The 23,682-nt window shown below is 37.1% G+C and overlaps 1 protein-coding gene and 1 long non-coding RNA gene across 5 annotated transcripts in view; one reads left to right on the top strand and one right to left on the bottom strand.

Annotated features, from left to right (window-relative positions):
* Positions 1 to 14,600, bottom strand: part of LOC306642335 — an 81,824-nt gene extending 67,224 nt beyond the window's left edge. Inside the window, exons 1-2 of the long non-coding RNA XR_013758487.1 lie at positions 14,489 to 14,600; positions 11,413 to 11,456 (exon numbers count right to left, since the gene is read on the bottom strand). This is a non-coding gene — a long non-coding RNA (uncharacterized lncRNA). The remainder of the gene's footprint in view (positions 1 to 11,412; positions 11,457 to 14,488) is intronic.
* DENND1B (DENN domain containing 1B) overlaps positions 8,666 to 23,682 on the top strand; it is a 232,239-nt gene continuing 217,222 nt past the window's right edge. The window contains exons 1-2 of one of the 4 annotated variants that reach the window (XM_079107996.1): positions 8,666 to 8,863; positions 17,360 to 17,424. In XM_079107996.1, the coding sequence (XP_078964122.1) occupies positions 8,808 to 8,863; positions 17,360 to 17,424 (121 nt within the window). In that variant the 5' untranslated portion in view covers positions 8,666 to 8,807. Of the gene's footprint in view, positions 8,864 to 14,922; positions 15,115 to 17,359; positions 17,425 to 23,682 lie in introns of those variants that run through there. The other 3 variants (XM_079107998.1, XM_079107997.1, XM_079107999.1) reach the window with 3 other exon arrangements.

Here is a 23,682-nt window from a genome sequence, read left to right on the forward strand (position 1 = left end):
ACACACGTCTTTCTCCATAAGCTTCTTTCACTTTTCCTCCTTTTAAAATATTGACAACAATTGTATATATTTAGGATGTGCAATGTGATATATAGACATACATTATGAAATGATTACCACAATCAAGCTAAAAAACATCTAGCACCTCATATACAGATACCTTTTGTGATTTGTGTATATGTATGTAGTGAGAACATTTAAGATCTCTAGCCAAGTTTCAAGTGTACAATACAGTTTTATTAACTTTAGTCATTGTGCTGTACATCGGATCTTAAGATATTGTTCATCCTACATGACTGAAATTTCATACCTTTTGACCAACATGACCTCGTTCTCCTCACCCTACAGTGCCTGACAACCATTTAGTCTCTGCTTCCACAAATGCATGAAATCTTTCTGTGCCTGACTTCTTTCACTTAGCATAATGTCCTAAAATTTTGTCCCAAATGGCAAGATTTCCTTCTTTTTATGGCTGAATAATTTCTACCCCCTCCTCTCATATTTTCTGTATCATTATTCATTCATTCATAGGCACTTCATGATTCATTCTTGTTATGGGTGGTCCTTTGAAATTCTGTGATGTCACTTGTAATGTTTCTTCTTTCATTTACATATCTTTTCTATCTTTTTAAAGTTAGTCTGGGTAAGGGTTCTTAATTTTGTTTATCTTTCAGAAAACTGACTCTCAATTCATTGATGCTTTCTGTTCTCTATTTTATTTCTTTATGCTCTGGTTTTTATTATTTCCTTCTATCGGCTAACTTGGGCTTAGTTTGTTCTTTTTCTTCTTCCCCGAGGTATGATGTTAGGTTGTTTATTTGAGATCTTTCTTTTATCATAATGTAGGCCCTTATAACTATAAATTTTCCTTAAATGATTGCTTTTGCTGCATTTCTTAAGTTCATTATATATTCTTCTATTTTTTATTGCAAGATACTTCTGAAAGTTCTTTTTGATTCTTGAAGTTTCAGGAGTGTGTTGTTTAACTTTTATACATTTGTAAATTTTCCAATTTTCCTTTGGTTAGTGATTTCTAATTTTATACCATTGTGATTGGAAAAGGTACTTGATATGATTTTAATCAAATCTCAAATTTGCAAAGAATTAATTTGTAACCTAACATATGATCTATCCTAGAGAATATTATATGTGTGGAAGAATATCTTCTGCTGCTGTTGGAGACAATGTCCTGTATTTGTCTGGTAGGTCCACTTAGTCTATGGTGTTTTTCAAGCCTGCTGAATTTCTGTCTGGATGATCTGTTTCTGAAGGTGGGACTTTGAAGTCCCCTAGTACTATTGAATTATACTATTTCTTTCTTCAGTTATGTAAATGTTTACTTTGTATACTTAGGTGCTTCGAAGTTAGGTGCATGTTGGGGGTTTCCATGTCCCTTGTGGATGAGGGGAAGAGTTTCTGTTGGAGGACGACAGTGCCAACAATAAGCCAATTAATTACTAATAAACTTACCTAATCAATAAACACACAAGAGTCAATACTCTTTTCAAGTGGAAGGGCAGGTGGCAGATCGGGCCATACCACATCTGACCTCCAACAACAAGATGAAGAACCCCACCCTTTACCTTTATTTCTAGTTACACAGGTAAAGGGACCCAGACCAGGAACAGGATGGGGTGGAGTTAGGAAAGTCATTTGCTTGGGGAATTAGCATATCCTCAAATGGTGAGCCATTCCTTATGGGGCTACCTACTCCCTACAGTCTGGAACAGTCCCTCATGACTTCCAGTTCCTGGGAGTCAGACCTCTGTATCCCATGGCTCAGCCAAGTCTGATTCTGCAAGACATGGATGGCTCTCCACAGGTGCATATGTATTTATAATTATTCTACTTTCTTGATGAGTTAACCCCTTTATCATTATATAATAATATAATAATCTTCTTTTCACCATTATAGTTTTATTTGCTTGAAATCAATATTATTTGATATTAATATAGTCACTGTTGTACTCTTTTGATTGCCATTATTATGGAATATCTTTTTCAATCCCATCACTTTCAGTCTATGTATCCTTGAAGCTAATGTAAGTCTTCTGTAGGTAGCACAGGTTAGATCTAGTTCTTTTTTATTCATTCAGTCATTCTATGTCTTTTGATTGGAGAATTCATAATTAAAGTAAATATTTTGGGCTGCTCATTGTTTCTTGCTTCCTTTTGCTGTTTCCCATTGTGATTTGATGTTTTTCTGAGTGGTATACTTTTCTTTTTCTCTTTTGCATATAAATTGAAGGGTTTTTCTTTGTGGTTACCATGAAGCTTACATATAAATTCTTATAGTCATGAAAATATATTAGAAGTTGATAATAATAGCTTCTATTGCACACAAAAACCACACTTTTAAAAATAGACAATAAATACATGAAAAAGGACTCAACATTAGCAATCACTATGGAAATAAAAATTAAACCACAATGGGACATCACCTCACAACTGTTAGCATGGCTGTTTATCAAAAAGACAAAAGACAAGAGTTGGCAAGGACATAGAGAAAAGGGAATCCTCCCACGCTCTTGATAGGAATTTAAAGTGGCACAAGCATTTTGGAAAACAGTAGGAAATTCCTCAAAAAAATAAAGCTCATATCATCCAACAATTCAACCACATGGTATATCAAAAGGAAATGAAATCAGTATTTTGAAGAGATATCTGTATTCCTATGTTCAGGGCAGCATTATTAACAATAGCTAAGATATGGAATCAATCCAAGTGTCACAAAGAAGATATTTAATACAATGGAATATCAATTAACTTTTAAAAAGAAAGAAATCCTGTCACTTTCAACAACATGAATGAAACTGGAGGACATTATGCTGAAGAAGTAAGCTAGGCACAGAACAACAAATATTACATGAGCTCACATATATGGGGAACTCAAAATACAACTTCATAGAAACAGAGTAAAAAAGTAGTTCCCAGAACTTCAGGGGTAGGAAAAATGGGGAGATTTTGGTTTAAGAATGTGAACTTTTAATTATTGGATGAATCATTTCTGATAACTTAATGTGCAGCATGGTGACTATAGTTAATAATTCGTAGTTGCAATTTGCTAAGATAATGGATCTTTAATGTGTATACCTCAAGAAAAAGCAACCCTTGGAAATGATGGATATGGTGATTATTGTGATAGTGGTAATCATTGCACAATGTATATTATATCAAAACCATGCCCTCTACCTTCAAATTTGCTCAGCTTTGATGACATGATCCTATATCTACAAGACCAAATGATTCCACCAGAGGACTTTCTAGGTCTGGTAAATGAATTCAGCAAAGTAGTGGGGTGCAATATAAACACTCTAGCTGTGATTCTACTAAGAAACTAGGAAAACTATCCTATTCATACATAATAACCTAAAAACAAACAAACAAAACAAAAACAAAAATTTGATAATTAATCTAACCAAAGAGGTGGTCAAAGATCTCTAAAATGAAAATTCTAAAACACTGAAGAAAGAAATTGAAGATCATAATAGACGGAAAGACTACCCATGTATTTGGATAGGCAAAATTAACATTGTCAAAATGGTCATACTACCAAAAGCAATATACAAATTCAATACAGTCCTCATAAAAATACCAATGACATCCTTCATAAAACTCAAAAAATCAATCCTAAAATTCATTTTGAAGAATCAGAGACCCAGAATAGCCAAAGCAGTCCTGAGCAAGAAGAGGCAATGTGGGACACATCGTTTTACCTGATCTCAGATTGTATTACAGAGCTATAGTAACAAAAATAGCATGGTATTGGTATCAAAATAGACAAGAAGATCAATGGAATAGAATATAAGACACAGAGACATGTCTACATACTTGACAAAGGTGCCAAAAATATATGTTAGAGAAAAGATCATTTCTTTAATGAATGATTCTGGGAAAACTGGATATTCATATGTAGAAGAATGAAACTAGATACCTCTCTCTCACCCCGCACAAAAGTAAAATCAAAATGGATCAAACAATCAGGAATTAGGCCAGAAACTTTGCAACTGCTAGAAGAAAACATAGGGTCAACACTCCATCATATAGGTGTTGACTTCTTCAACAAGACTCTTAAAGCTCAAGAAATAAAACCAAGAATCCATAAGTTGTATGTCATAAAATTAAAAAGCTTCTGTATAGCAAAGGATAATTAATAATGTGAATAAGGAGCCTACAGAAAGAGAAATTCTTTACTAGCTGCTTCTCTGTCAGGGGATTAATGTCCAGAATATATAATGAACTCAAAAAACTTACCACCACAAAAATAAATAACCCAATTAAATAAGCAAAAGAACTCAACAGATATTTTTTAAAAGATGAAACACAAATGGTCAACAGATACCTGAAAAAATGTTCAACATTTCTAGCAGTCTGTTCTGGGATCAGCCTGATGCTGGGGCAGGCATGGTACATGAGTCTGTGGGGACTGGAATAGTCGCAGCCCTGGTCTGAAGTCTGGGGCCATGGGAACCAACCCAGCACCAAGCGGGTCTGAAGCCTGTGTTTGTGGTTGTTGGCCTGACACTTGAGGCCAGTGGTGCTAACCTGGCATTAGAGTGGAACTGAGACTCAGGTTTATATGGACTGTGCTGGCTCTGGGCTGGTCTGAAACTGGTGCAGATCTGGGGCTTGTATCCACATAGGCTGGATAGAGGATAGGGATGGTACAGAGTCTACTGCATTGGGAGCTGTCCGGATGGAGATTCAGTCTTGGCACAGGTGTTAGCCTGGAGCTTGAAGCTTAGGGCAGTGGGGGTTGGCCTGTTTCTGTGGTTATCCTGAAACCTAGGACAGTAGGGGCTTGCTTAGTGTTGAGGTGGGTGTGGAGCCTGGTTTCACAGGTACCAGACTGGTGGCTGGGTCCTTAGTTCTGATCTGGTGCCAGGTTCACTGGGATGGTCCTGGTCCTGGAGTGTGCAGAAAAGTTGGTGCTCAGTTCACTCTCCTTCCCCCCAACAAAAGGTATTTTTCTCCACACTGTTTTCTGCAGATTTAGGGCAGGAGGTAACATGGGTACTGTTGAAACTGTCCTTCCTTCCCTCTTGAATAGGTCTTTTCTTATTTCCATGCTCCACCCAGGTGCCATAGTCTCCCACTTTAGTCCTTGTGAATGGTGTGTGGGTGTGTGTGTGTGTGTATGTGTGTGTGTGTGTGTGTGCATGCCCTTGCACATGCACTCATGGATTGTTGTTCAAGTTGATATTACTCTGAAGGGATGAGCCATGGAAAGTCCTATTCTGCCATTTTGCTGACATTGTGCTATTATGTTCTTCACAAACTTTCTGATTGATGCAATCCAGCGGCTGTGGGAGCTTTAGAGAGACCAGTAATTGGGACCAAGTTTCTTTATACAGATGGTCCCTGACTTATGATTGTTTAACTTATGATATTTTTTGACTTTATAATGGTGTGAAAACAATACACCTTGAGTAGAAACTGCCAGATTTTTAATTTCAGTATTTTTCTGGGTCAGCCATATGTGATTCTCTCCCAGTGCCGGGCAGTGGTTGTGAGTCACAGCTCCCATTCAACCACAGGGTCACCAGGCTAAGCAATGACTATTCTACAGTGTATGGTTTTGCTAAGCTAGGATGTTCACTAAGTAAGATATATTAAATGCGTTTCCAATTTTACTATTTTCTATTTACAATGAGTTTATCAGAATGTAACTCTATTGTAAATCAAGAAGCGTCTGTATTTAGATTCCAAAGTGATTAAGTCTGAGGGATATAACTGAAGTAAACTCATGAGGAGCCTTTGCTGAGAGGTGTTTCACGGGACGTTCTAGCATAGTGAGGTGTGGTAATGGCTGGGAAGAGTTTAACTTGTCATCAGAGATGTTTTGACATATTATCAGTACTTATATTTTTATGCTTTGAGTTTCTTCACTAAAAGGAAGAAACAGAGATACAGTGAAGCTGCCATTCAAATATTGCCCTCGTTCATGACTTGAGTTTCATCTATGTGTGCTTTAGGATTTGATAGCATGAAGGTTATGTTTATAAACTTAATAACTTGAATCTGATTTTATAATTGTCAAACAAACTGAATAGAAGCTCTCAGCTCAAGATGCTTCTGTCCAACTGTATTAATTAGCACACTCCTGAGTCTGACTGAACAGCCGAGGGCAGTGAGTTGACAAAGGCTGTGCTCTAAATTTTTCTGGGCATTTTTTTTTCCCCTCCGCTGGTACTAAGGACTGAACCCAGGGGTGTCTACATTCCCAGTCATTTTTATTCTTTGTTTTGAGACAGGGTCTCACTAAGTTGCTGAGTCTGGCCCTAACCTTCTGAGTTACTGGGATTACAGGCCTCTGCCACTAGGCATCTGTTTCTAGTCTCCATTATGAGTAATATAGACCTTGACTGTAGAGGCAGCTTATTTTCATTGGCCTTCACCACACCCTCAAGTTCCACTCTCCATAAGCAAAGAAAGCCCCCTAATGTGTATGTAATGTTAGTGTGCTAAAAACTATACGTTGAATGGTCTTGTACTGCAAATATATAAAAAAAGAATATAAAATAACAACAAATCATAAGGTTTATTTTCAGTTTTTATGAATGTTCATAGAGAATTATACCTTCGTTTTGCCTTTCCATCTTTGAGAACCAGTAAATCCAGTTTGTAGACAACACTTTTCCCTAAAAGGCAGTTTTTCTATTGACTAATTAGATTAAGAAAGTTTCCTTCAGCTTTAGATTTCATTATCTGTAATATAATGGAGTAATAACAAGTACTAGCAAACTGATATTTCTTTTGGTTTCTTGTGTAAGAGCTTGTTTTATCCTTCAATTGGCAAAGAACACTTAAAAGAAGTATGACTACACAAGTGTCTGGTGCTGCTTGTTACCTGTACTTACAGATATCAGTGAGAAAGATGTCATATGATAATAAGTGCTTCTGATTTGGAATATACTCATTTGAGCTTTGCTTATTTTTGTTTTGAAAGAAAGAGTGAGAGACAGAGAGAAGGCATATACACATGTGCTTTATAAGGAAAAAGACTTTTTAAAAATGGCTCAGTAGTATTATGTGGGCTGACTTCTATTTCCTGGTGCCTCTGGCAAACATGGGAAAGTACGTTCTTCCATTCAGGCATTCTTGGAAATAAAATGTCCCTGGAGCGTGAGCTTCCTGCTTCATCATTCATAGTACTTGTTTTACCTACTAATCTACCTCACAGGACTATTGAGAGACCCAGCTAATAAAAAATGATCATAAAGCACTTGGCAAAATCACAACAACTATAAAAAAGGATAAATGCAAATGTGGTAAGGCTTGTCTTTCTGGTATGTACATAAAGCCTTGGTGTATGAAATGATACAGTGAATAAATGTTAAGGAAAAAAATTCTTTTTTTGCTTTCACACACTGGGAGTAGTTTTACCAGCTGGTTTGCTAGACTGAGTCGTTTCTAACTCAGTAGTAGGGCACTAGATTTAAAACCTTCCTTCTAATTCTGGTATTAGGCCTCTCTTCATAAATTCACACATGCATTGCTTAAGAATTCATACCTGCTTATTTAAAGAAGAAGTGCAACATATTTGTATTAAAAATCATAGGAGTAAGTAAATAGGTCATGTAGCAATCAAGGGCTTTACATCACAGAATAGGAATTCACAGCACCTATTTGGTAGTTTTCCTGAGTTGCCACAGTGAGAACATAGTTGAATCACTGGGCACAGTGTACATATTATGTTGTATGTTCCTGATCTACAACTCCATCCAAGAGGAAGGGGAAGGGGAGACATGGGATGCAGCAGTATAGGAGGCAGAAAAGGCAGTCGGCCCACATCCATGCAGGAATTCCGCTTAGTCACATGCAGACTGCTGGGTGGAATCATGGGTCTAAAAGCCTCCTTTCCATTCCAGCCAAGCCCAGCTGCCCTGGTTGATGTCTCAAGATGACAAGATACTGCTGGAATTGTGCACAGAGAATGAAGAAAGATGGGTAAGAAAGTCTTCCCCACAGTGGAAGCAAGGTGTTCCCACCAAACCAAGAAGTTTCTTCTTCCTTCCCAGAGAAGATGACAGTAGAAATTGTCTGAGCAGATACTTGCCTATGTCTTGGATTTATAACATCAGCAGAGAGATAAGGTGATGTTCACACTTGTGAAACCCAGGAGTACTATGTATGTATGTATGTGTGTGTGTGTGTGTGTGTGTGTTTTATTTCAATCTTGTCTTATTTGTAGTAAATGGGGAGGTGCTACCCAATGTTTTGGAGTTGTATCTTTATTATTCAAAGGACCTTCTGCTGTGGAATTATACCTTTGCTCTGGCATTTTATTATGTTCTATATTTGCTGGCTTGTTACATTCCTCCACCACAGAATTAATTACATTTAAGCATACCTAATGTTTTCCTAATATGTTAGAAAAGTAGTGGTTGGAACAAAGCAATTTGTTTTGATTATGTCTCTATTCACATAGGGTTTAGGGTTGCTTATAGGGGCTGCTGATTTTGTTGGACTATATCACATTAGATGCTCTTTATGTTTCCTCCCAGTAAATTCTAATGACACTGCTCTTTGGATGTGATTACTCATTCTCTTGAGAGTATTAAAAGGGTGTGAGCAGAGCTGTCATACAATGATATTTTTATTTATGTGGAGTATCTAGTGGGTGGGGTTAGGAGACTCCTATGCAGTAACACCGGGTCACACAAACACTAATACTGTTTCTTGAAACCCAAGGAAGACTTCTTGGAGTACCTGAAGAAAATTTGACTCCTCTTATTAAAATCTATTGGTCATACTCTGCTTCAAATATTCTTTGCTATTAACTCCAAGGACTTCTAAGTTTTCCAATGTCTGGCAGACTAAGGAAAGAAGATAAGGGTGAACTAGCAGAAGCTGGTCAGAGGTAGGAGAATTTATTCTACAACTTTGGGCAAATTATCTGATAAAGGGGGAAGAGGAATATGTTTTGCTATATTATTTTTGAGAATTTTACTATCTTTTCCACTGAAAGTTTAATAGCAAAATAAATATATATTGTAATTTTAAAATTATTTGGGTATATTCAGATTTGGTAATAAATATATCAAAATTTATCTAAGACCTTTAGCTCTAAAATGTAATACATTTTTAATGAAGTTGACTTTTACATCAACATAGGATGCTAACTTTATAAGCTGTGAGGTGTGAAAGCGAGTCAGAAAGGCATACTTTCAGACCTTCCTAAATTCTCTCCTCTACCTTCTCATATATGTGTTGCTGAAGGAGATTTTAACTTCAGATTACAATTCATAGTATTGCGTCTAAGTGTAAAAGAAAATAGAAGAATGTTTTCCTTAACAACATTGTCTCAGTTGATATTAAAATCAGGTCTTGATAAAATGTTTTTAAGATAATTTTATTTAAGAAATTTGACTTGTTAAATACCTTATTATGAAGATATTTTTCTTTCATAATGAATGAAGATGGTGATAGTATTAATAAGTTTAACCAAAGAACAATAATAGAAAGGTGTGCAGAATTAGATTCTACAGAGTGCCTGACTCAGATACATACTGATCTCAGTTAATGAGAAGGATCTACCTAAAAGCTTATTTCTAAGTTAATTTTTGAAACTCTAAACTTTGATATAAACTGGTGAGGTTCACTGCCCACTTGAGTCTGGTTAAGTTATATTAAATTTAAAGCATTATTAATGAAATTATTTAAAAAATACCATTCTAGAGTTTATATTGGGGTTTTCTTTTCGTACTTCAAGAGGAAATGAGCTGTCTTCCCCTGGTACTTCTGGGTATCAGTAACTCATCATTTCTATTTAAGGCACATTTGTATATGGATAAGTATCAGATGGTTGGGGTGCCAGGGTTTATCCATGTGGTTATCACAGCACAATAGGGAACAGGGCAGTTGACTCTGAAGTCCCTGAAAAGGATTTTTTCCACACCAATAATATATAAGGATATATAAGTCAGGGACTATTTGGGCATGGCTTGAGGAAGGTGGGCATTATTAGGTCAATAAAAAGTTGGTATTAATTCATTTTATATGACACGATAGTCAAAACTATGCAATCACAATAATTTAGTCAAAACTTCCATCAAAATCAGCTACAAATCCAGAATATAATTAAAAAGACAAAAGAATTACTTAAAAGGTTTTTTGTTTGTTTGTTTGTTTTGGTGCTAGGGATTGAATACATGTTAAGCACATGCTTTACCAGTGAGCTACACCACTAGCCCTAAAAAATATTTCAGATGTATTCAAGAGCAGGAAATCAGGTAAAGAGTTGAGGTGGGGGAGTGAAAATTAGAGCTATATGAATCTGAGCATCTGTTATCATGACTGCATGAGGCTTGAGGCTCTTCCTAATATGGGAATTCCAGTAGGATACTCCTCATAAAGCAGACACCCCAAAGGGATTTAAGGAAAATCGATTATTTCAAACACCAAAACAGAGTTAAGGAGAAAAAAACCTTCCAGGAGGATTCATAGCTATAAGCCAGATCTCATATGGGTGGTCTAAAAAATTTTCAAGCTGAGAACTTAGTATGAAATGGTCCTGAACTGCTAGTGCCTCCAGGCATCTATCAGCAATTCTCTCCACAGAACTTATCATTTCAAAACTCACTCAATTTCCATACGTAAAGCTCTAAGGATCAGATGACAGAAAAAAATCACCACTTATATAAGAAAATAAGGGACCATAGAACCAGCATGAACAAATATCAGAAGAATCAGACCCATAATGCTTCAGATATTAGAGTTTTCAGAAACAGAATTTAAAGTATGTATGTTAAATACATTTTAAGAAATTCAGGAGAGGCTTTCAGGTATGAGTTCAGAGACAGAAAATTTAAAAAATAACCAAACATAAGTTTAGAAATAAAAGTAATATACATTAAAAACTAAAAAGATGATGTTAGCAGAAGATGAGACAAAACTGAAGAATCAAGGAACAGGAGACATTTGTGAAATTATCCAGAATGCAGCCCAGAGAGTTAAAAGATACTATGAAAGAGATGTTGAGAGACATGGAGTATAGAATGGGAATACATGTGCTATCAATATCCTAGAAAGAAAGGGCAGGAAGAGTGGGGTTCAGAGTGTTTGAGAACTGATGAAATAACCATTCTAGAGTCAAAAAATCCAAAGATAGCAAGAAAGATGGATTTTTAAGAAATCTATACCTAGATTTCTTATTGAGTAAAGCTATAGAAAACTAAAGACAGAGAAAATTTCAAATGCAGCTAGAGAGAAAAGATAGATTACATTTCAAGATTATTTTCAAAATTCAAATTGTAACTAGGGAAGCTAGAAGATAGTGTAATGATATAAAAAATATGGAGAAGGAAGAGATTGTAAGCATGGTATGTATCAATGAAAAATATGTATATTTAAAGAATAAGAATGAAATACATTCCCAAACAAAAAGTAAGGGGATACACCAGCACTTACATCATGTAGTTTAGGTAGATGTAAAGTGATCCTAGATGGGAGATCTAAAGGAAAAATAGGAAAGAAGAGCAAATGAGTGGTAAAGTTCTGGGTTAATCTAAGCAAACAGTGACTGTATAAAACAACATTCACTGGGCACACATCTGTGATCCCAGTTACTCAGGAGGCTGAGGCAGTAGGATTGCAAGTTCAAGGCCGAGTCTTAAAATAATATGGTCTAAATAATTCATTATATACTGTAGTTTTGAATGGGCTTTTAAAGGTTCTTGTGTTGTTTGAGAGAAGGTGGGTCTATCACTGAATTCTGAGTTTAATCAGTTAGAATCTGCATGCTAGATTTTCTAGACTATCTACTAAATGCATGGAAAATTCAAAGCTTTCAAACTAGAAGTTTGGTGTGTGAGTATTGAAAGAAAAATCATAAAATACATATACAAATCAATCTAAAGAAGATGAAGGAGGGGAAAATTCAGGAGACACTAATGGGAAGCACAACATTAAAAGAAGAAATAAACTCATATTTATCAGGAAATATAACAGATGCCAATGATTTAAAAGCTTGATATAATGAGACTGGGTTAAAAATTAAAATTAAAGTTTATTAGGGAAATTCAAAACAGTGATTTAAAAAGTTCAAATGTAAAAGAATGAAAAGAGATACACTAATACCGGACAAATACTATTCAGAAGAAAACTGCTTAGCATCTATGGCAAAAGTAATTCACCACATAATGATGAAAGGTTCCACTTACCTGGTAGATATAATAACTATAAACTGGCATGTATAACTGCAAACTATATGAAACAAACAAACAAAAAAGGTGGGACTATCAGGTGAAATAGATGAATTCACCAATGTATTAGGGTATCTTAACTCACCTCTCCCATTAATTGAACTGTGTCAAGTACATGGAAATTCAGTAATAGAAAATTGTCAAAATACACTCACTATCCATGATACATATTGTTAGAATACTGTACCCAAGGACTGAAGAATATATATTCTTTTTATTTTTTATTTTTTTTGAGGGACCAAGAATGGAACTTAGGGCCTTTCATGTGCTAGGCAAGCACTCTACCACTGAGCTATAATTCTAGCCCCATGATATACTTTATAAACCTACCAAAACATTTAAAATAACTCTGAAAACATTTAAAACCAAAATAGCATGCAGACCACAGTCTTTGAAAATGTTAATATCAAATGTCAATAAGGAAATATTGCTGAAATATGATTTTTGGAAGATCTAATACCAATTTGAAAGTTTGCCCTTTGTACACTTCTCTATTAGTCATACGGTAAGTTTTATATGAAGTGTCACTAAAATTATACCACTGGTTTCAATAAACATATTACCAAGGTAAGTGAGTAGTAAATTCTTTTCCAGTAGTTTTTTTTACTAAATTATGTATGTAAATCATGTCCATCTGTTTCTCTCTTACCTCAGTAATCTCAGATATACCTCTTCATTATAGGCACCTAAAAGGTGGTATAAAAACATTTGCTTTACAGTGTGTATGAGTGTTATTTTTTTCCACACATATAAGATAAATAGAATAAACAACAACTGAATATTGTGCAGGGGTATGACTGTCACTTAAAATACCAAAAACGGATGGAGAAAACAATTGTATTACTATTTTCTCATCCCAACTTAAAAACTCATGATGTAGGCACTCCAGGTAGGATTTTTTTCCTTTGGAGAAGAATTAATTATAATGAAAGGAGAACTTCAAAAAATTCGTAACCCTTGGAGCAGAAGTGGTTTTTAGTTTACAGAATTTATTTCAAGTCTTTGGAGTATGCGAACATCTTAGGTAGGAAAAAACTTCATTTGGAAAAAACAAATTATGTAGTGTGGTTGGCCTAATTATGAAACTGAAATTCACAGAATAATTTTTTAAAAAATCACATGAATTTATAGAACTTTAAAACTTTAACATTACACTTCATGTGATATCACAACAATTCCCATTTTATAAATTTAGGAACTGAGAAACTGAAGTTAAATGTCTCACCTCAAGTCAAGTTATGAGAACACATTGTACCAAAATGAAACTTGAAAAAATTTTCAGTTATGTCCTATGTTCGTTTTTGACTAAGTGGCCATGGCTGCATAATGTCCTGTTTTGTTGACCAAGTAACACCACCTTTGGCAAGAAAGTTTAAGATCTTTCTAATTAACTTCAGCTTCTTTGGTTCTAAGTTCTCTAATTTCCAGGTCTTTGTCTGACTTTTATCTCATGACACACTATATTCATACCACATTGGCTTAACTTCTGCATGAAAACAGACTGAAATAGCACACATTTGGATGAAAATCAGTGTAGCCATGTGTCATGTGTTGGCTGGGAGGCTTCCCCCAGAAGATGTGGTACAGTCCACTCCTGGACAATTTTGAAAGCCCATCCATCGTAAAACTTTATACCTCTTCTTGGTAGATCCCCAATATGAGGCAACAGAGCAGAGGAAGATGTATTAAGAAGTGAAAGTAAATAATCAGCATCAGATAGCCCTGGTCTGAATTCCAGTTTTGCCATTACCTACTGATTGTGCTAGCGCCAGTATCTTCATGGATGAAATGCTGATGAATTTACCTGTCAGAGCTATGGCAAATACTGAGACAATGTTTACAACCTGCTTACCTAGTGCTTTGGTGCCCTGTAAATTAGACCCTCCCATCCTCAAACTTAAGTGGCTCCTCCTCAGAGCTCCCCCACACTCCTAGTCTTTGAGGCCTGCCACTACACGAATGTGTACTAAAGTTAGTCCGTGGTTGTGCTGCAGTCCGTGGCCATAGGAATGTCTGTTTCCCATATGTGCAGACAAGTGGAGCACTATCGTTTTGCCAGTTGACAGGGCTATTTAGCAGGTGCACATGTCTGAACATTCCTGAATCAGGAGGGGGCAGCTCTGGATTTCAGAGAGCATTAACCAGGCCACAGCTGGAGGGAGGCAAAAGCCAGGAGCATCAACTTGAGCTCTGAATTTGCAGTCTGAAACGAAGGGAGCCCACTTCCTTGTGCACACGATGTTGTAAATACTACAAGTCGAGGTACCTTTTCAGGTACTTACTGTTTGGGAGGCTGTAACCCGGACACCTTGGAGCCTGGACACAGAAAGGAAGCTGGTTGGTCCAGGGCTGAGGACACAGGGGGCACCTTGCATTCTGGCTCGGTTGCAAAACGGTACGTGAGCAGGCGCCCGCACACCCCCTCGCCCCACTGGCTGCCTAGGGCGCCGGGATCCAGGCTCCCCTGTCCTCTGCAGGCTTGGGCCCTGGGGCGGCGCGGCCCAGGTGAAGCCGCCGGGCGCGTCCCCGCGCGCCCCTTCCCCCTCCCGGCGACTTCCTGGTTTGTAGAAGGTGCAGGAGTCGCTGTGGGCGGCCCGGTCGCAGGAACTAAGAGGCCCCAGCTTTGGTGGCGGCGGGGGCGGCGGCCGGCGGAGACGGGGGCGGCGGCCACGCCGCTCTGCTGTCACAGAAAGGCTCTAGGGGTGGGGTGGGAGGCGGGGTAGCTCCGGGGGCGCCGCGACATGGGCCCGCCGCCACCGCCGCTGTGAGTAGCCTCCTTGGCGGTGGGGCGGCCGGCGGGGACGGGGGCTACGCGACCCTCGAGCGGAGGGCAGCTGGCTTCCAGGCCGGACGCGGGAGCGGGGCGGACAGCCCCGCAGCGACATGTAACCATGGACTGCAGGACCAAGTGAGTGGGGACCCGGGGCGCGCGGGGTGGGCGTCCCGCGGCCGCCCCTCCCGGCCCGAGTGCTGGCCGCGCGCCGCCCCCAGCCCGGCCCGGCCGGCTCACCCGGTGGCCCAGCGGGCGGCGCGGGCGGGGACGCGGGCGGGCCCGGAGACCCCGCCGCGGGCGGGACGGCGCTAGGCCGCAAAGCCTGCCGGCCCCGCGTCGCGCCGGGCGGGGTCCGCGGCTGCCCCCGGCCTCCCCGGCCGCGCGGACGCCCGCACCCCCGGGTGGCCCGACAGCCGGGCCGCGCCGACACCCCCCGCCGTGGGCTTCTCCTCCTCCCGCGGGTGTCAGACTCGACTCGCCGGGTGGTGCGAGGTGGCCGGGAGGGAGGCAGCCTTGAGGTTAAGCGGTTATTATTTAAAGTGCTCTCCTAGCATTAAGATAACCGTTTCTTGAAGCTGTTTTTCAGTTCTGACTTTGATGTTTTCTTCTGCTGTTTCTTCTTAGAAAATTAAATGGGGCTCTGATGCTCGTTTATTCCGGCATTGTGTATATGTGTGGTGCTGGCAAATGGTATTTCTGTGCCAAAGTATTCATCAATGGCTGTTTTACTTCTGCAGATTTAGTAAAAAGCCATTTGAATAACGGTGGTGGCTTTTTCTTCTGGGTATCTTGGAGGCATGAGTTCTTTATTTTTCTCCTGAAACTTACTTTGGAAAGAATTCCTTCTTTCACTTCCCTCCCTTCAATCTCTCCCCTCAAATGAAAATAATAAATATCATATATATTTGTATTGTTGTAGAAAGCCTTTTTGATGTCACAGAAGTGTAACCGAATCAATATTTAACTTTTACACCTAAGGGATTATAAATAATACTAGAAAAATAGAGAAACTATGTAATTTAGAATTATTATCTTCAATGTTTGACACCATGGTGGGCAGGGTGAGTAAAAGAAGGACACTTTTTGACATATTGTGTTACAAGGAAGGTAATTACCTGAGTGTGCCTTATTTTCATTAAACCAAGTTAATAGTGGGAGGGCTAAGAAAATGTATATTTGCAAATTAATTTATAGAACTTTTCACTTCCTGTGATTCTAGATACATGTAAAGATTTTTAAAATTAATGTTTATTTAGAAGTGAGAGCTGGCATTAATTTCTTGAGGGAAATACATATTAAAATTGCCAATGTACAAAGACACTAAAGTCTTGGCAGGAGTACCTGAAATATGTATATTGGCACTTCGGCATTGTGGTGTCACACTTTGCTGCTGATGGGAAGAGAAATTAAAACCAATGTTTTGAAAAAAAAAAGTGGCTGAATAGATTTCAGTTCACTTTTTTGAAATTTAACCAATGGTTAAATGTGTGAGAAGTTAGTTAAAATGTCAATAAATTTTGAATGAAGAATTTACTGTTCCTGGTGGGAAGCTAATGTGGAGGTAGATATTCATTTTCCCCAAAGATAATACATATAAAGTGGATCTTTTTGTTAGCTTTGGAGAGTATGAATAGTTTGCTACCATAAATATGTTTATAAGTACAGCTCAAGAAGAGCATATGCAAAGTGCCACGTTTATAGAGCATTATAAATATTACATGGCAATAGCAAGTGGAACCAGGTATTCATAGCAAGTCCTTTGAAAACAGGCCTGAGAACCTATGTTAAGGTGTAGCAGGGTTTAAAGAGGATTAGGGATGCAGTAGCTTTCAAATTTTGATTCAGTAGGATCAAGAGCAATGCTTTGCATTTATACAGCACTTAATACTTTGTAAAGTGCTTGCACGTATTTTATCTGATATATAATCTTCACAATTATTCTGTGATGTGAACAAGGCCCTTTGTAGGTAAGAAAACGGCCTTAGAGGTTAAACTCTGCCTCAAGTCTCTCTTAAGTTAGTAAACTGATAAAAGACTTTCAGTGTTATTTCTGTTGTTCTGCAGTCATACAGTTACAGGAAGTATATTGAGACAAACAAGATTAGTTTTAGAACTAACTAGTTCTAAAACTAGTTAAACTAGAACTAACTAGTTCTAGTTAGTTTTAAAACTAACTAGAACTAAGAAAATATAGACACTGGAGGTATAGCTCAGTGGTAGAGTGCTTGCATAACAAGGCCCTGGATTTGATCCATAGCACTGTATCCCTGGCCCCTAAAAAGATAAAAAGCAACACATAAACACACAAGCACACAAAAGCTTTTATACTGATGTTTATTTGTTATGGGAAGTAAATATTAAAAAGTTCTTTTTCTTTTAGGGAAAATCCAGAAAGAACCTTTGACTTGGTATTGAAGGTGAAATGCCACACCTCAGAAAATGAAGGTATGTGTGTTTTTCTAATTCTTAAAATACTTGATTGCATTTGTCAAAACAAGTGTTAATATCATGGACTGCTGGAGCCGCCTGGTAGTATCAGGGTAGTAAATAATACTATATGTGTATTCTGCATCAAGTGTCTCAAGTTCCTAGTAATAAAATAGATGCTAGCTCTTTGCACTGGAGTTGGAGAAATCAGGAGTGTTATCTGTGCAGCTTGAATTTCAAGCATGTGTTAAGCCTGTATAATTTTCAATGCATTTTTAGCCTTTGTTGATAAAATCATCTTTAGTAATGGTGAAAGAGCATGTCTTTTCCTTTTCTTTCATTTGTTTGACAATTTAACTCCATTTTTAAAATGTGAGCACTAATGGGACCTTTACCAGTTTCCTGGTAATGTTTCTAGAATGTGAAAACAGACTGAGTAGCCCCTATTGATTTACTCCAGTAACATGGCATTTTCAGACGGAGGTGACGACAGTGTGACATTATTTGGAAGGGTTTCAGCTATCAGTCTGTACAATTTCCTGAAAAGACGAGGATATTTTAGTACTTTGACTTTTGTCAGTTTGTCCACCCCTTTTGTTATAGTATAAGTATGTTTGTGGGGGGAAGAGGGGCAGAAAAGGACAAGAAATATCTCTTTGCACTTAATTCTTTTTAGTGTGTCCATACGTGGCACATCTTCATGGATATATCCAGTGTATGACTTTTATTTTCTGTGCTCATAGACCCAGATAGCATGGGGTTTTTGGAGACTAGTTGGCCATCTAAAGCCTTGGAGTAAAGTCTGCTGACATTCTTAGTTTTAAAGACTAGCCAGCAATTACATACATAATGTGGACCTGCACACCTTAAAATAGAGGAGCCCAACCCAATTGTGGTGAAATGGGCATGGCTAATTTTAGGTAGGAAGTCACACACATTCCTGACTCTACCAGCTCTGCCTGCTGTTCTTCTGACCTGTTTGAATTACAGCTGTGATCAGGTGTGTCTACTGGCAAGTAGTGATGCTAAGGTTGCAAGAAGCCTTTTTTGATTAAAAAGGTTATCTTTTTTTTGTACTATATATAATAGTTTGCATTCTTTCCAGGCCTGACCAAATCCTCTTTACAGAATAGACATATTATATGGAGTAGATACTCTACATTATGTGGAATAAATTGTTTTTTTCAGCTCTGATTTAAACTTATGCTATATTTATGGTAGGAGTTAATGTTGCAAATACCAGATATCATTACCTGAGGTGTATGAAAGTAATACTTACCTGAAGTGTTTGTAAAATAACCTAAATTCATTTATGTTTATGGAATCTCTATGATTTTGAATGCATGATTTTAAAATTGTAAAGTGGTCTTGATGAAAGGATGAATCTGCCTTATATAACAACTGATGTATGCATGTGTCACAGAGATTGTGACCTGCTATACTTTGCCCTTTGCCCTTTGTCACTTATCATGAGCTAATTATTCCAATATATATCTTGTACTTACAACTTTTTAATTGCCTTCTTGTGTTTTTTTTTTGCTATTATTGTCTAAGTTACTACTTTGTAGAAATGTATTTATTTGTATTTTAATAGTCTACCCCACGTGGTGAAATTGGAATATCATAATGGATAAAGTAAACAATTATTGCTTTTTCTGTAAGTTGCAGTTAATCCATTATATGTGATTGATTAGCACAACAAATTCTGAAGATTTTTTTAAAAAAGCTAAACAATGTAAAAAGCATTAGTCTTTCTTTTTTTTGATTTGGATAAAAAAAATGAATATTTTAGGATCTAAAAAGTTGTAATTTTCGTGCCCTAAAAAGTAATGCCATCTAAAATTGAGAGCTCTAAAAGTTAAATTTTATGTCAAATTGAAAGTTTGATGTTCTATAATATTTTATCAATTTTTTCCTTTATTACTAAATAAAAAGGGAAAATGTATTGAAATTATTTTAAAAATTATTGGACTATTCCTGTTTAACTGTCAATAACCTGTTTTTAATATTCCTCTGAAATGTATACTAACTTATTTGAAATGGGGTAATTTTTTTGCTAACATGTAAATGAGCATGGATGAAATTTTTACATGTTAGTAGAAGTGGAAAACAAAATTCGTAAATTTAGATGCTTTGGGTACCAACATAAAACTGGTTTGAATACTAAAGAAACTTAAGAGTTCATATAAGAGGAAACCCAGAGATAGGTCATCAGTGATCCAGGTTCTTTCTGCATCCCAACTCTTCCACCCACAGAAATTGTGTCATTAGAAGGCTTAGATTCTTGTGACTATAAGATGGCCATGAGTAGATGTTGGAAGTTACCTTTGGTGTTCATGGCTGTAGAGGTGACAGACACTGGTTTTTTTATGGCTCTTTAGTTAGAGCCAAAAAGTTTCTTTCCTAAAATACTGCAGAAAACCTCTTGTTAGTTCTCAGTGGCCTGAGTTATCTTGGGCATGACCGTTCCTCATGTGCCATTGGCAGAGTAGGGAAGGGCTGTGGCAAGACTACATGATTGGTTTACTGAATAGTTGGCAAGGAGATGTTTGGAAGCCAATTAAAATGTTCTTGGTAAGAGATTTGTCAGAACATTGCTTTTTTTCTGATGACTACTTGATCAAATAGAAAATAAGTTCAGGGTAGACTTGATTTATCCTAGGATTGAAACTCTCTTCACTTTTTGTGTATTTGGTATGCTTCTCTTCTTCATTATTTAAATAGAGAAGTTTTAATTTTTCTCATATATCCTGAATAACTTAGGTCATAAGTATCTTTAGAGATAAGTTATTACTAAGTTTCAGTTGGTAGTTTGAAATGGTATGAGTTGTTCAAATATAACTTGATATAGTCAGTTGTGGTAAAATAGTGATCTTGACCTGGTCTGTTGCCATTTGGACTTGCTTCAAAAGCATTACATTGATTGTTCTGAGCCCAGCACATTTTAAAAATTAATTAGCACCGGGGATGGAACCTGGGGTGCTTTACTACTGAGTCACATCCCCAGCCCTTTTTATTTTTTACCTTTGCTACAAGTTCTCTATAAATTGCTTAGGGTCTCACTAAGTTGCTGAGGTTGTGTTTGAACTTGTGATCCTCCTGCCTCAGCCTCCCAAGTCCTTGGAATTACAGGTGTGCACCACCGTGCCCAGCCGCAACACATTTTAGAATACTGAAAAGTAGCAGCTTTATAGGGAGTGCCTCACAAATTTAAAAAATCGTCACGAAAGGGGTTGCTAGTGTTTCCTATCGTGTTTCCTGTGTGTTAGGAGAATTGGTTTTGGTGGTGTTGGCGGACTGCTTGTGGCATCTTTTAATGGTGGTTTCCCTGGCAAGATAACCTTAAGTAACTTGTATTTTAACTCACCAGAGTGAAGTGCCAGAATGTGGATCTTAACAGTCTTCCTGGTATATCTCCAAGCTAGTTGCCCTCCTCCCTCTTCTCTTTGTTTTTCTCTATTTCCCAGCAGGCAGAGAAGTACAGCCAGAAGTGATAGCCTCTCCTCAGTTCTAATAACAGAACTTATTGTTACTATGCTGCCTCCATTTTTTCCCAACATGACAAGATTTAAGGGAAATTAAAAGTAACCCTTCCTCAGTAGAGCTAGGAGATGCCTCCTCTAAAGGTTTCTCTTTTAGGCAGTGACTTTGAGACTGTAGCTTTATCTTTTTTATTCCGTTGATAGTTTGCTGCAAGCAACAGAAGCAGCAAACAGTGGAGCAGCCCTTGCTGGATTTCTTACTCTGATGGCACAATCTGTTTTATTTTTATTTTTATTTTTATATGGTCTGTTTAAGCATCACAAGTCATAGGATGCCAGAAATATTTATTTCTGTTTCACACACAAAGAAACTGAAGCACAAAGAAATTAAGAAACTTGTCCAAATTACTAGTTTCAGAGTCTGTACTTTAATCACTGCTCTATTGCATAATGACCTCACATAATAAGCTCAGTGTGGGCTGTTTTGTCATTGGAGGAAATATCAGAGTATATGCTATATGTGATGCAGGTAAGTGTTTTAAAGCATTAACATAGTGTTCTAAAATTATATTGAACCAGTACAATTCTACCTAAAACAACTACCAAGTTTTTTTTCCTTGTGGTTGTAGAACCTAACTCAGCAGAACAACCTCCTACTCCTTTTTTTAAAAAGAATTTTTCTATCTATATTTAATGAATCTTTGATCCAGTACTTCAATTTATTAGTAATCTTAAGCACATATATAGCAAATCTTTTTTTTTTCTTTATTCTTTTTTCTTACGTAGAATAATTTCCCTTAGGAATAAATCTTTTTTAAACAGACTTTCCACTTTGATCAGCTTATCCAATCTGTTGTCAAATTATCCATCTTTCTTTAAAATCTCTGGTTCATGTTAGCAGTTTAATGACCTTTTAGTCTTCTTAAAATCAGACTGTTAAGTCAAAGAATCCTAACTTAGTATCTCCTGTGCCCTGTACAGAAGGGCATTTCTTTTTTTTATATTTTAATTAAAAAATGTTTTCCATACATATATATAGGATAATAATTTCTGTCTTAGTCTACTCTCCTTCCTATCCCCACCTTCCCCTCACTCCCCTCTGTACAATACAAAGTTCCTTCATTCTTCCTTACCCTGCCCCCCTTGCTGCCTATGGCTCTGCGTCCGATTATGAGAAAAAACATTTGACTTTAGGTTATTTGGGATTAGCTTATTTTACTTAGCATGATCTTCTCCAATTCCATCCATTTACTTGAAAATGCCATAATTTCATTCCAGAAAGGCATTTTAAGCCCACTTTTGCATTTAACAGTTTTTTTCTCTCTAGTGATAGTATTCGTCCTAGAATTCAGAGAATTTTGATTCTGCATATATTTTAACACTGTTCTTATAGAAGTGTCTATTATAGGTACATTTAGTCATATAGATAATATGATAATATGATAATATAGATAATATGACTAAATGTCTGTTTACCTGCTGAAATAAGCTCTTCGTGGATCATGTTAATTTGTATCCTTAAGAAAAAAATCACAGTTTCTGACCTGTTTAATGAATATGTACACAATTCTAGCCATTGAATTATTGAAATGCTGATTGAATTAATTAAATTAGTTCATGGAGAGCTGTTTGTAGAAGTGATCTTAGAGGCATGCTGGCATGACAGTATCAGGGACATTCACACATACCAAGGTCCAACAACCCTGGCGTTTAGAAAGTAGAACCTTGGTGAAATGATTTAGGAGATGTTATGTTATTTTCCAACTTGGAAAATATCTGTGAGTAAAATGTGGTTACCATGATCATTATTTTTGCTCTAGCTTTGTGTTCATTAAGGTACTCTTTCTGTGTTGTTCTCAATCTAGATGTACTAAGATAAATTAGAGTAATCCACACTGAAAGTACAACTTTATATCCTCATTTGTTGAAGAAAATGAAATTGTTTTATTTTCTCATACTCACCCAGCAGAAAGTGAATTAATGCAAATTAATGTGATTCTTTTAGAAGCATATCATTGGAATTTGCTGTTATTATTGCATGCAGAAAATGTTTAAGCTTGTCTGTATTTTTATAGCTGCCTTCAAATGTAAAAAAGCAAGTCAGATTTCACTTTTCAGTGTTTGTTCATTACTTTTTAGGCATGTCACTAAGTTTTTATTTTGGTAATTGATTATAACTTGTCTCATCAGGCACTTTTGTGATTCACATGTTCTTTACTTTTGCTGCTTTAATCCAGAGTGACTTCTTGGCTTTGGATGTGGGTGATTCCTTCTGTCACATGTGAAAGGCTGCAGACCTCTGCTGCAGTGTTCTTCAGTGGTGTGCTAGCCCACTGCTGCTGGCCACTGCTGTGTTGCCATGGTACAACAAGTTTGTTCACATTTTTTCTTGAAATTTCCCTTTCTTGACTTTCAGGATAATGTGTTCCTGACATACTTTTGATACAATATTCTCTCATTGGGAGATTTTTCTTATGTTCAAATAATAGTCCTTCTTTTTTTTTTTCCTTTCATGTATTTACTTTTGACTTGCAAGTGGCAGGATAGTAATTTACCATTTACAATATACATTTTAGGGCATATATATATATATGCACGTGTATATAAATATATATCTATTTATGTATGTATATATGTACATAAATGTGTGTGTATATATGAAGTAGGCATTTTTGGGGTACTTTGAGCAGATGTTCAGGTTGTTTTAGATAACAATGAGAATATCACACTTAATTCCTTTTATTTTCAGTCAGTTCCAAAAGAATACTTCTTGTGGGTGCAAACCATTACAATT

Source organism: Sciurus vulgaris (assembly GCF_902686455.1).
Source record: "Sciurus vulgaris genome assembly, chromosome: 12".
NCBI classification, from domain to species: Eukaryota; Metazoa; Chordata; class Mammalia; order Rodentia; family Sciuridae; genus Sciurus; species Sciurus vulgaris.